Source organism: Rana temporaria, chromosome 6 (genome assembly GCF_905171775.1).
Source record: "Rana temporaria chromosome 6, aRanTem1.1, whole genome shotgun sequence".
Lineage (NCBI taxonomy): Eukaryota > Metazoa > Chordata > Amphibia > Anura > Ranidae > Rana > Rana temporaria.
Window position 1 is genome coordinate 26957313 of NC_053494.1, and position 14644 is coordinate 26971956.

The 14644-nt window shown below is 47.1% G+C and overlaps 1 protein-coding gene across 1 annotated transcript in view; it reads left to right on the top strand.

The window, feature by feature from the left end:
- LOC120944384 (Grid2 interacting protein) overlaps window positions 1-8515 on the top strand; it is a 148296-nt gene extending 139781 nt beyond the window's left edge. Inside the window, 3 exon segments of the mRNA XM_040358441.1 lie at window positions 3099-3217; window positions 3397-3561; window positions 6848-8515. Coding sequence (XP_040214375.1) covers window positions 3099-3217; window positions 3397-3561; window positions 6848-6904 — 341 coding nt within the window. The 3' untranslated portion in view covers window positions 6905-8515.
- The last annotated feature ends 6129 nt before the right edge of the window (window positions 8516-14644 follow it).

Genomic DNA, 14644 nt, shown 5'->3' on the forward strand with positions numbered 1-14644 from the left:
AATGCTTGCTAAACTTGTCCTACAGAAGGGACCAACCATGAATTGTAGGTAACATCACATATGAGTAGGTAATTTATGTCTCAGCATTCCTGATTAATATTTGTGTGACTAACCACAAAAAATAAAGGCCCAGATTCTCGTAGAATCGTGTAAAACTGGGCGGGCGTAACGTATCTGATTTACCTTACGCCGCCGCAAGAACTTGCCTGTAAAGTTGCGGTGGCGTAGCGTAAATCACCCGGCGCAAGCCCGCATAATTCAAATTAGCCGGGTAGGGGGCGTGAAGCATTTAAATTAAGCGCGTTCCCGCGCCGAACGTACTGCGCATGCGCCGTCCGAAGAATATCCCAGGGTGCAATGCTCCAAATGACGTCGCAAGGACGTCATTGGTTTCGACGTGAACGTAAATGGAGTCCAGCCCCATTCACGGACGACTTACGCAAACGACGTAAATTTACAAATTTCGACGCGGGAACGACGGCCATACTTAACATTGGTTGCGCCTCATATACCCAGGGGCAACTTTACGACGGGACAAGCCTAACGTAAACGTCGTAACTTCACTGCGTTGGCCGCGCGTACGTTCGGGAATTCGCGTATCTAGCTAATTTGCATACTCGACGGGGAAAACGACGGAGGCGACACCTAGCGTCCAAAAAAAAAATGCATTTAAGATCCGACGGCGTAAGAGCCTTACGCCTGTCGGATCTAATGCTTATCTATGCGTAACTGATTCTAAGAATCAGTCGCATAGATACGACGGCCCAGATTAGGACTAACGACGGCGTACATGGAGTTGCGCCGTCGTAAGCCCTTTGAGAATCTGGGCCTCAATACCTAAGGCTGAGTTCACACCATTGTGTTCATACCTAAGGCTTCCCCGCATCCAATTCGCAATAGCAGGAGGTTTTGACTGACTCTCTATGTAGCCGGTTCACATATCTCCGCTGAGGCTCCGGTGCGAATTTGCACATGAGCCCTGTGCATTTTTTGGACAGAATTCAGCCGAAAATCAGATAGAAAATGTTAATACTAAAGTGGGACAATTACCATAGATTATCATCAGGGGTGCTAAACCATTTGAAGAGTGGGGGCCACTTCAGGGATTTGGTAACCGGTCGTTGGCCATGAACTATGGGGATTTACCGCCAACCAAACCTGCAAATGTAAACAAGCCCTTACTGTCCTGAGAAGCTTATAAATCTGCTTTCACACTGATGCACTGCAGTTTACCCACACCGCAGGTACAGCGAAGTATACCTGCAGATTTTCCTGTGGATTATCTGCACTGAGCCTTATGTCCTGTACACACGACCATTGTTTCCGTCGGAATAAACTCGGAGGGTTCTTCCAACGGAATTGCACTCAAGCTGTCTTGCATATACACGGTCACACCAAATTCCGACCATCAAGAACGCGGTGATGTACAAAACCACGACGAGCCGAGAAAAATTAAGTTCAATGCTTCCGAGCATGCGCCGACTTGATTCTGAGCATGCATGGTTTTTAGTGCGTCGGAATTCCATACACACGAACAGGTTTTCCTATAGGAATTTTTTCCGTCTGAAAAATAGAGAACATGTTCCCTATCTAAGTCCGTTGGAATTTCGGATGGAAAAAGTCAGATTGGGCATACACACGGTCGAAATATCAGATGAAAAGCTCCCATCGGATATTCCGACCGTGTGTACAGGGCTTTAGACTTCTATTACATCTTGCATGTGTGGTGCACTTTCTAAAAAAACACAAAATCCGGAGGATATAATAGAAGCCTATGGCTCGGTGCAGCTAACCCGCAGGTACACTGCGCTGCATATGCGGATCAGTGTGAAAGCAGCCTAAGAACCCCTTTTTATATGTGCCAACACATGCCCATTGTAAAACTGCAATGTGTGTATATATGTTTAATACACTGACATTTTCCTCCTCCAGCTTCTGCTGGAATCGCTCTCCAGGCTTCTAAAAAAGTCCCAGGCGAAGTGCACTTGGTATCACTTCGCCTTGGGACATGAGCCGGCGCAACAGAGCAAGCAGCGGCACCAGCTGGCACCAGCTCCATGAATTCCGATGCTCAGAGATCACGATCTGGGTTTGCTGACCCACCATTCCAAAACATGGGACTGGTTTGAGGTCGCAGGCCATATCAGAGGGCTCCATGGGCCATGGGTTGAGCACCCCTGGATTACAAAAAAGGTCTGCTCAACTTTTCTACTAAGGAAAGACAAGGATGCGCCAATCTAAGTGCAGTATGAAGAAGGATTTTAATAAAATTGAAGAAAACAGACAGCCAAATGGCTACTCACACTAGGTATGAGATTACAGGCATATCTAATAACTTGGGTCCGTTGTCACTTGGTGTCAGATGAATCCTGGTGTCCAGCGAGGTCTTCAATAAACGGGGGAGCTGTTGGTGAGGTGGTATGGTGCCTGAGCAACCATAAGGAAGTGCAGCGAGCCAAGCAGGACGCCGTACAGGACGGCGTGCATCTCAGGGTGCACCGCATACAGGATCGTCGCACGGGAAGTGAAGTGGTGTACGGGAACGGACCAATCGGATTACGCGTTTCACAGCCTCCGCTGTTTCATCAGATCCTCACCAACAGCTCCCCCGTTTATTGAAGACCTCGCTGGACACCAGGATTCATCTGACACCAAGTGACAACGGACCCAAGTTATTATATATGCCTGTAATCTCATACCTATTGTGAATAGCCATTTGGCTGTCTGTTTTCTTCAATTCTATTAAAATCCTTTTTCATACTGCACTTAGATTGGCGCATCCTTGTCTTTCCTTTGTATACATTTTTCAGAGCGTGCTTCTGCTTTTGGGATTGCTGCCGCTAAGAGCTTTGGACTTTATTGATGAATTTCTCTCTGGAATAAGGACTACCATCATTTATTAATATTTTTTTAATTATTTATACCATTTCCTTAACTAGAATCATCCCATTTATATTCATGGGCCATTGTTGTCTATACTCCTGCTAAATCTTGCGCTATCTGACAATTTTTTTCCATCAACTTTTCTACTGTTGTGTACGTGTCCTACTGGGTGTCTGACCAAAAACTGTGCAATGTGCAATTTCTTTCTCTTCCAGTGAATCAGAGGTCACTTACTGCCGACCTGAGTGACTTACATGTGACTATCCAGGAGATCAAAAATGCCTGCAGCCGTATGACCAGCTCGTCTGAAGATAAGTTCTCCCTCACTATGACTGTATCTTTTGCCACCGCATTCATGTTTATGTGTATATGGACCATTTTCCCACTAAAGGTAACAGATCTTTTGTTGGTAGTTTTTGCCTTTGCTGTAGTATCAACCATGGTTCCACTTCGAGGTGGCCATGCTCCTGTCTACTTAGCATCTCCATGTATGATCCTTATCTGATTGCTCAGACATTTCTGGAGAACACTTTTCCCTGTATGCAGAGCCTGGACACCCTGCAGCACCGGGCGATGGAAGATTTCTTTAAAGTCTGCTCCTACTTTGGAGAGGATCCCAAGGGCTCCACCACTGAGGCTTTTTTTGGAATATTTGCTGACTTTATTAGCAAGTTTGAGGTAATGAATTCTGTCCCTTGTTCCTTCTAAACTAGACATGTGGAATAAATTTTATAGGAGTAAGACCTTAAAGAGGAGTTCCACCCAAATTTGGAACTTCCGCTTATCCCACTCCTCACCCCCTTACATGCCACATTTGGCATGTAATTTTTTTTGGGGGGGGGGAGTGGGGGCTTCAGGAAGAGTGGGACTTCCTGTCCCACTTTCTCCTTCCTGTAGGCGATTAAGCTTAATCGCCTACAGGAAGGGGCTGCTGTAGGCGATCGCCTAGGACACGTCACAAGTCCTAGGCGATCTCCTGGCCAATTACACGGCACAGCGCCGGGCCGCGCGCGCATGCGCAGTGCCGCTCGCGCCTGCGCAGTGGGTGCCCGGCCGTGAAGCCGAAAGCTGTCACGGCCGGGTGCCCACAGTGACAATGAAGACGCCGGCCGGGGAGGGGGGGAGAGCAGAGCCCCGGCTGGCGCATCGCTGGAATGCTGGAGCAGGTAAGTGTCTGTTTATTAAAAGCCAGCAGCTACACTTTTTGTAGCTGCTGACTTTTAATAAACATACAAATTGGCTGGAACTCCCCTTTAAAGAGACCTCCACATCCAGGCCATTAATTTCAAGAGCACCTCTCATAAGATTTTACAGTATGTGCATTTAGCTTATTTTATGAATGTTATGTAGCACTACCCCCGTAGGAGTTGCAGATGAAAGGGATCCCCCACTCCTGTATATCCAGGCACACTGAATCTTCACAGTGACACAGAGTCAGGCCCTGCACACACGACCGAGTTTCTCGGCAGAATTCAGCCAGAAACTCGATGGGAGCCGTATTCTGCCGAGGAAACCGGTCGTGTGTACACTTTTGGCCGAGGAAACCGACGTCGTCGGGCCAAATAGAGAACATGTTCTCTATTTCCTCGTTAGTCAATGGGGAAACTTGGCTCGCCGAGATCCTCGGCGGCTTCACAAGGAACTTGACGAGCAAAACGATGTGTTTTGCCCGTCGAGTTTCTCGGACGTGTGTACAGGGCCTCAGAGTACAGTCCGTGACTTTATTTTTGTTATTTATTAGAGGGTTAATAACTTGGATTGGGATGGGAGGTTATGGTATGCCCACTTGACTTCAACAAGTTTGGGGACAACTTCCTATATACATCTATATACAGTCTCTTCGACTCTTTCCTCCTGCACAAACACTTGCTGGCTCCAGCTGAATCACTCTGGGATGATCTGACAGGCTCCCAGTCAGATTTAGCAACAGCCCATTACAGGCAGGAACTCGCAGGCCCCTTTAAGTGTAGCTCAAATGTAGTGAAACAGCAGGTTACTTCTCCTCTGTGGCCACTGATCCCATCACCAACTCTCCAGGCACTGCCAACACACCTGGCTGCGTCTGCCCCTTTCACCAGCCCTCCTGGATGCCTCTCCACATCGGTCCACCTGGGTAACTTTTCACCAGCCCACCCAGCTGACTTTTCACCAGCCCACCTGGGCTGACATTTAGGAGATCTCTCAGGGAAGGGCTAAAGACTTAAGCACACCACTACCACTGTCTTCAAGGGAGACTAGCTACATGTGACAGTCTCCCCCCTTGTTAGTCCCCAACAGTGTTGCACTACTCACTCTGTCCTCTCTTGATCCTGTGACTCCAGGAAGCCTTCCTCCTTTGTGTTTTAGCAGGATTGTTCCAGCACCCAGGCCCTGGCTCAAGGCAAGACACCCCCCCCCCCAAGCCAACTCCTCCTAATCCCCATCTTCTAGTTCTAGAAGATTCGCCAACCTTCTAGATCAGGGTGAGGCATCGGAGCTGCCAGGATGAGTCATCCAGCCCTGACCTCTAATAAACCCTGACCCAATTAAGACTCACCCGATTAAGGCTCCGTTCACATCTTGGCTTTCCGGATCATGGGGGGAATCGTCTCTGACCTTAACCCTATTGAACACATTTGGGATGAATTGGAACACAGATAAAAAGTGAGATCTTCTCATCCAACATCAGTACTAAATGCACTATTGGCTAAATAGACACACTCCAAAATCTTGTGGACAGCCTTTCCAAAAGAGCGGAGGCTGTTATAGCAGCAAAGAGAGGCCAGGCCTAAATTAAGGTCCATGGTTTTGGAATGAGATGTCCAGCAAACTCAAATAGGTGTGATGGTCAGGCGTCTAAAAACGTTAGTCCATACAGTATATTCTGAGTCATTTGTACATCTTCCTTCCCTACCTTCTGCATGACTTCACAGATCACAGGGCATAAAAAAAAAAAAAAGACACCCCGCACAGTTCATAGCAGAATGCCTTGTAGTTGGAGATAGTTGTTCCAGTTGGAGAAGCACACTATCATTATCACTTATGTCCTCTGTGGAGCAGCTGTACTCGAAAGCGTGTGAAGAATTTATTTAAAGCTGTTTAGATCTCATTTTCACTGAATGTTTAATGGCAGAAACATAATCTGACTGTGAAATGATAATTCCTGTCTTTCTGGACTTTGGTCTATTACGTAATTAAACCTTAACCTCTTTCTAGGCAGTTGCCATATTTATTATTATTGTTATTATTATTATTGTTATTACAGGTATTTTATATAGCACAGACAATTTACACTTTGCATACTGTACATTCATATCAGTCCTTGTCCTTATAATCTAAGGTCCCTATCTCACAAGCATGAATACACATACTAGGGACAATTTTAAACAGCAGCCAATTAACCTACCAACAGGTCTTTGGAGAGTGACAGTAAACCTACTTAAAGTGGAGTTCCACCCAAAAATTGAACTTCCGCTTTTTGGATCCCCTCCGGTGTCACATTTGGCGCCTTTCAGGGGGGGGGGAGGGAGCAGATACCTGTTTAATACAGGTATTTGCTCCCACTTCCTAGCATAGATCACCTCTGTGACCACGGTGACCTATGCCATGTCCAGCGCCTACGCCATCCTCCCCCCTGAAAGGGCCCGAACACTACACACCACCACAGACTAAAAGTTGCTATTGCAGTATTTTCAGTAGCACAGACCACAGCAATGCAGGTGCACTAGGAAGGTGTTAAAGGATGTTACCCAGGGTACACACTTTCCATTATAACTACGGTGGCCATACTGTAGCTCATGAACAGAGCAAAGATTGGAGTTACCAATTGCTGGACAGGTAAGTATTAATGACTGTATTTCGCAGTGTGTCTCTATCAGATTTTTATTATCATAGTGACCGTAGCACTTTTGATGGTAGAATGTTTGCATGAGGTAGCCATGCCCTACAGATGAGTTCACCTTTTCTTTGTGTTTCTTCTGTCCAGAAAGCCTTCAGTGACCTTCACCTGGCTCCTGGGAACCCACCTCCTCCGGTATGGTAACACACGATGTTCAATAGAGGACAGTGTTACAGCAATGGCGGTTCAGCTGTCATACCGTCACCACATTGTGTGCTTTCTGCCCCGAAGAACAGCAGCCAATGATGACAGCAGAAAGTTGAGCAAGATATGGGAACAAAAACTGGCCTCTCAGAGGGCTGCCACCACCTTGGTTGCTCAACAGCAAGGAAGGCCGGATTTTGGAAACAAGTTCATAAATTATTGATGAAATAAGGAACATTTTATAGAAAAGGAAACATTCTCACTAGCCGGGAACTATATGAAATGTGTCTTAATTCTGTTATATTCCCCTGTGTATTGGACCACAGTGCCCGTTTTCTGTGGATGTCTTGGGTCTTCTCAAATGTTGATAAGTTGCCCTGACATCAGCTTTCTCCCTTTTGACCAATCAAACTTCCTTGTTTTCACCAAGCCTACACAATGCAATATTTTACCCAGCAAGAGAACTTGATTCTTTAATTATTTGCTGCCATTGATAATGTGGTGTCCATATCCGATCAGTTACAGTTCATGACAAAATCTGTAGTAAGTCCGACTCGTCCAGCATAGCCTTCCTAAAGCTGAATTCCAGGCAGATATACATAAAACAACAGTCAAAACAGTTATGCAATCATTTAAAATGTAATTTATTTTTACATGCAAATAATGTAAGTACATTTGTCCTGATAATAAGCCCTGTAAAAATGTTATGCATAGCAGCACTCGGTTTGGGAGAGGACGGGACAGTGCTAGGGGCCAATTAGGCTCTGCTGCATACACATGTGCTGAGAGGTGCAGGGAGCAGAGTGATGATGTCATCAGCATGCTGTTGCTTTTTTGTTGTCCAATCAGCATGATAGGGGGTGTGTTCAGGACCAAACTTTGGGGTTGTTTCAATGGATGTCCAGGATCTAGCTTTGCCCACTGTCGGGGAATGGTGGAAGTGGCCGAACAGAATTTCAAATAATCTGGCAGGTAAAATATTGAGCCATTTCCATGATATATATTTAAAATGTAGGCTCTATCTGTGCTATAAACCAGCAGTTTTGGATTCACTAGAACAGGGGTCTCCAGACTTTTCAAACCAAGGGCCAGTTCATTGTCCTTCAGACTTTAGGAGGGCCACATTGTGGCCTGCAGGGGCAGAAAACGTCCCGAGTCCAGCATCAGTGAGAATAATAAATATGGCCTCAATGTTGGTGGTCAGTAGGAGAAATAGTAGTGCCCCTTATTAAGAGCAATAGTATCCCATTGATGGTATCAGTGGAAGAAATAGTGCCCCCTTGTTGGTGTCAGTGGGAGGACTAGTGCCCCAAGGGCCAGATAATGGCTACTCGGGCCGCAGTTTGGAGACCCATGTTCTAGAATATAAAGGAATAAACAATGTGAATGGCTCCAACCACTGTACCTAACGGTAAATATTACCTATCTGTGATGGAAGGGATGACAGGTGAATATCTTCTTTTTCAGTGAGGCAATCCCATACTAGACATTATTTGACCCACTTTAGCAAATTTGCTCTTCTTAACACAATGACTTAAAATATTTTTTTTCATGCTGTTTAGGCATAATACTATTAAAAGAGAGGTATGTTTTTTTTCCAGAATCATACTTACCTAGGTGGATGCAGCATTGGTCTGATGCTGCATTTGTCCCTCACTGGCTCTAAGGCTGAGAACCGAGCGATAAAACACAGCTGATCTCTCGGTTCTCTTGGTGCTCCCTGAACAGAGAGCTGGTGACTCCTGGCTCTGTCGGAGGAACAAAGTGGTGGGTTGGATGTGGGCTAGCGAAAGATTAGACCAGTTTGCCCATTCAGCCTCTTTAAACCTTGTGTGCAGATTACTGTGGTAGAATGTCAATAAAAGATCCACACAGATGTCCTTTCCTACCAAGATAGCAGTTTTTAAAAGAGTTTATCTAAATGTTCCCTACTTACTCATTTGTAAGCCTCAGGCCTCATACACACGACCGAGTTTCTCGGCAAAAACCAGCAAGAAACTTGCTGGGATTTTTTTTTGCCGAGGAAACCGGTCGTGTGTACATTTTTCGACGAGGAAACTGTCGAGGATCCCGTCGAGCCAAAAAGAGAGCATGTCTTCTTTTTCCTCGACGGGAATGGAGAAACTTGCCTTGTCGAGTTCCTCGACAGCCTAACAAGGAACTTGACGAGGAAAACGATGTGTTTCGCCCGTCGAGTTCCTCGTTCGTGTGTACGAGGCTTTAGATGAGATTATGTAAAATCCTAACTATACTTAAAGCAGATCTTAATGAAGTTTCCTCCACTCCACCCCCCTTCCCGTCCTGTACATGAGTAGTGCTGTTTTTTTTTTACTTATTTTTAAAAGAAAAGTGGCCACCCCAGTCCCCCCATGCTTGTCACTCTCCTAGGTGAATGACATGCACAGTGCCTGTGGAGCTCCTGGGATATGCATGTCACAAATCTCAGTAGGCATAGTCTTTAATTTACAATGGACGAAGGAGGGCAGGCAAAACGGTGTGTCATCAGGAGGCCCGCCTGTTGAACCTGGAAGGTGGCCCTCTTGATAACGTCAGAAACAACATTGTGGAACCTAGCAGTGGCAGAGGATCAGAGGATCTCAGTGGGACAGCGCTGGATCCACTGGGTGAGCGAGTATCTAAAATGCGTAGAACCCACCTCCTGGTAAATAGGGGTAAAAAAAAGGGGGTGATGGGGTAAGTAAAGATCTGCTTTAAACCCGCCCCCCTACTCTAAACCTGTTCTAACTACCCTGTCTATACTTACCTATGCTGAGGGAGCTCTGGTCTGCTTACATGATCTCTCCAGCAGCCAACTTCAATGGAGAGATCGGCAACAATAGCTGCAATGCATTTTTTAGGGGGAGGGGCATCATCTGCACCAGGTATCGTTTTTTAGAGTAAGCGGTCAGCTCTCTTGTAAAAGCAATTGGAGTGGCTTACTCGATTGCTATTACAAGCAGTGGGAGGGGACGCCCCCCCCCCTCTCGTCGCTTCCCGCAGCTCTCTCTGGCTCTCCTGTCCCACCGGGAGACCCGAGCGATCAGCCGGCGTATCCGCCAGCTGGCTGGACACCCAAGCAAAGCTGGGATCGGCTTTGCTCAGCTGTTCGTAACAGTAAACTGGAAGCGATGACATGAGATCACTTGCGGTTTACTCGGGAACCATCGGTGCCAGTTTTGAAAAATCTAAAGCATTCAAAAACGCTGATCTTGGCGTTTTGAATGCTTTTAAGTGCAGAGGATGGATCTGGGATCTTATAGACCTCAGATCTCTCCATAAAGAGTACCTGTCAGCTGGTTCTCAAATTTTCAGATGGAAAAAATTCCAGTCGGAAATTCCGATCGTCTGTACCAATTCCGATGCGGATAATTCCGACGAATGCGCGGAAACAATTCGACACATGCTTGGAAACATTAAACTTTATTTTTTCTCGGATCGTCATAGTGTTGTACATCACCGCTTTCTTGACGGTTAAAAGCTCTGAGAACTTTTGTAAAGGACAGAGGCTGCTGACCATTTTGAACATAAGTTAGAGCGGCCTGGGAGGCAATTGCCACCCTGCCCCCCAGCCCAGCCCTCCCCTGGGGGCATTGAATGTTGGCTGTCCCTACTCTATACTGAGGTTTGGGCTGGGAGCTGATCATGTGACCAGACTGAAATTCCCCCAGCATAGGTAAATACAGACACCTTTCTTTTACAGGGTAGTTATAATAGGTTTTGACTGGTTGCGGGAGCAGGTTTAGGTATAGTTCGGATTTGAATGGACTTCCATTTTATGCTGGCAATGCCTGGCTCAAATTTTAGCTGAATTTGGTGATAATCGAACCACACATGGCCTTGTTGGCAGCACACACTTTGACTAAAATATTGAATTAGCCATGTGAACAACTGTCAGCCGAACAGCAACTGCCTCCTCTCAGATGCAATCACTGTTCATCATGCAGCCACGAGTGTTGCAGCTGCTTTAATACCATAGCCGGTAGCAGGTATTTCTCCATCCACAGGCTGAACAAGAGGATTCTATGTCTGTGTGCCTAGCCTTAGATTTAGGGCCCGCCGGCGCCAGGGGATGACTTTTCTGATGATATCATATGATTGAACATGAAAGGATAGGTTTTGGCAAATAGGGATTATAGTCCCAGAGAAAACTTTAATGTCATTTCTAACACATACACACTAAAGAGTATTCCCATCATTTCAAATCATTGCAAACTAGACCCACGCCTAGCTTTAGACACGGCAAAATCACAGACGCTAAAAGCCCCTCTAACACGGCTGTCACCACGCCTGTACTCTCCAACAACCCCAGAGGAATCTACATATAAATAATATGAATATATTGTGTAATTTTACACAGAAATTGTCAATGCTTTCTTACAAGCTTCAGAATTTATCTGTTCAAATAAAGAGAATTATGGTTATTTATTACGTTTGAAATGTTGTATGTGTCTTCTTTGTCATCTCTGTCTCATAGTTCACATAAATATTATCCCTTAGGCCCGGTTCACACTGCGTGTGACAATCGCTCCGACTTTGGAGCACTTGTCGCATCAGAAGTCGGACCCCATCCTGTGCAATGGAACTGTTCTAATCGGTGCAGTTTTTTTAGCTGGCTCCTAGATTCAAAGCAAATATGTCAAAACCTGGTCTAAGGCTAGCCATACACACTATAATAATCTTTTCAATCTTGTACAACCTCAACTCAAAATGATGTAATATAAGGACAAATGACACATTCCAATCAATTTGTATCCAATCGCACAGGACCTTACATTACATACCGTATTTATCGGTGTATAACGCGCGCCGGCGTATAACGCACACCCCAATTTTAAGAGGGAATTTTCTGGAAAAAAAATAATAAGTTTAGCTTGTAGCTTCAAGCTTCAATGAGTCTGCCCCATTCAAATCAATAGGTAATGAGCGAAAATAATACAACACTCTAGGTACTCATGGGTATATGTTGCTGGTGGGTCTGCCATTTAAGTGAACCTGTTGCTTTGCCCCACATGCCCCACATGAATAAGACGTGGGTTGATTATAAATACAGATGAAAGCCAAAGTCGATCAGGCACTTTTGTACATTAGCATAGAGGTATGAGTACAAGCGGCTCTCACACACATTCTTCACATACCTCAGAGGGGGAAGAGCGCCCACCGGAAAAATCAGAGAGCCGTCATCTCCTCTCACTCGGCTGTCACGTCACACATGCACAGTCCCGCCTCCGCCATCGGCATTGGACCATCTCCTGTGACAGACAGAACACTGGTCCAATCCTGGTGGCGGAGGCGGGACTGTGTGCGTGTGATGTGACAGCCGAGAGGAGATGACGGCTCGGTGATTTCTAGCGGGCGCTCGTCCCTCTCCTTCCCCTCCGAGGTATGCTATCGGCGTATATCACGCACCCACGATTTTCCCCTGATTTTATGGGGAAAAAAGTGTGCGGTATACGCCGATAAATACGGTAGTTGTTAGTAGTGCTAAAGGAGATTATACAATCACAATCTATAACAGGGGTGTGCAACCTTTTCAAGAGAAAGGGCCACTTAAGCGACTTGGCAACAGATCGCGGGCCACAATGAGCGGAGCGGGCGGATGACAGGGCCATGTCTACTCTGCATATATGGAAGAAAAGAGTCTGGGCAGCCACACTACAATAAATTCACCTTTTATTAATCCATTCAATTAAAGAGAACGGTATCCATACAGCAAAGGATGGTGAGCCAACAGTAACAGCTAATGCGTTTCACACCTAAACTGGTGCTTAATCATATCCACATAGCCACAGCCTCCCCAGTGCCCATCAGCTCAGCCTCATCAGGGCCCATCAATGCAGCCTCAGCAGTGTAGATCAATGAAGCCTGATTAGTACCCATCAATGAGGACTGTTCACTGCATTAGAGAGAGGAGAACCGCCGGATTAACAGTGGAGATCTCCTGCTTACCCGGCGTGGCCACTGTCACAGAAGTCCCGCCTCTTGGATCAGCTCCTAAGATAGACGTCACCAGTGTGCAGTCTATCATATGAGCCAATCCAGGAGGCACGACAGTGGGACTCATGGTATGGTCGGCCCAGGGGCCCCCCTCTGCCCCAGCTTGCGGGGACAGATTTGGTCTGGGGACAGCGTCTTCCGTCGGGGGACTGTTCCTGGAAACCAGAGACTTCTGGTCATCCTAGGCTTGTGGCTAGCAGGCCCCACAGCCATGGCCAGCAGGACCCACAGGCCATGGCCAGCTCCCTGCAGGCCAGTGGCCAGCAGGACCCACGGGTCAGCGGCCAGCAGGAACTACGGGTCAGCGGCCAGCAGGACCCACGGGTCAGTGGCCAGCAGGATCCATGGGTCAGCGGCCAGCAGGAACCACGAGTCCGTGAGTAGCAGGACCCACAAGTCATTGGCCAGCAGGAACAACAGCCTGTGGGTCCTGCTGGGAGCTGGCTGTAGACCTGTGGGTCCTGCTGGCCACTAACCTGTGGGTCCTGCTGGCCACTGACCTGTGGGTCCTGCTGGGAGCTGGCCATGACCTATGGGTCCTGCTGGCCTGTGGGTCCTACTGAGAGCTGGCTGCGGACCTGTGGGTTCTGCTGGCCACTGACCTGTGGGTCCTGATGGGAGCTGGTCATGGCCTATGGGTCCTGCTGGCCTGTAGGCCGTGGCCAGTAGGACCCAACACAGGTCACTGGCCAGCAGGACCCTAAGGTCTGCAGCAAGCTCCCAGCAGGATCCTAAGGTCATCATGGGAACTTGGGCAGCTTCCAGCAGGGGGAGATAGATGGGATGATCATGTGGAGGTCAGCTGGGAGTGTTAGGGTCTCTCACCTCAGCAATGGGCCGATGGCAGCTGCCAGCTCAGGCTCAGCTCTGCAGGACAGGTCCTCCCCTTCTTGCAAGTTGCAAAGCCTCCTCCAGTCCTGGGGGGGAGGGTGATGGCAATGCTCCTGTCCTGGGGTCAACTTCTTTTGCATGTGCTGATTGCAGCCTGATTGCACCTGCGGTTCAGTTTGAAAGCAGCCCAATAACCACTGCAGAACAGATATGCCCCTATATACACTGTGATTTTAGTAATAAACTTACCTTTAATAACAGTCTTCTATCCAGGTATTGCCTGCTGTTGCTGTCCCAGGAAGAGTGCATTTGGTATCACTGCGCCTGTGACAGGAGGTGGCGCTATACAGGAAGCATCGGCTTATGCGCCTCTGCTCCACAGCCATTTGCTTCCTTTACCGCCGGCTCTATTCACAACACTGATGCTCTGGGATAGCGGGTCGGCAACCCACGATCTGGCATTGCCAACCACCCACCCCAGGAAAGGAGGTCGCAGGCCACATCAGAGGGCTCCGCGGGCCACTGGTTGGGCACCCCTGATCTTTAGTGTTCGGTCAGCTTTGGGCAACATCCAGATTGATACAATGTAAATGAATAATACTAAATCTTGTTTTGTTTTATCACTGATGTAAACTGGACTCAACGCATGACAGCTAGTTTTTTTTTTTTTTGCTTGTAACAATTTGCACATTTGTTAAGGAAGAATTTTTGTTTCTCAGCAAGGATGCCACTGATTGGCTAAGTATTTGGCCTCCATGGGACCATGCCTGGAAGAAGACACAGAAGGAATCCCCTGGTTTTCTCCCAACTCAGATCATTTACGTAGAAAATATTATCTTTGGCACCTCTTGGATTTCCTGCAGATTGCTTTCTTTAGGGTTATTCATTGTAGCTTTTACTTGGCCTGTCTGAGAA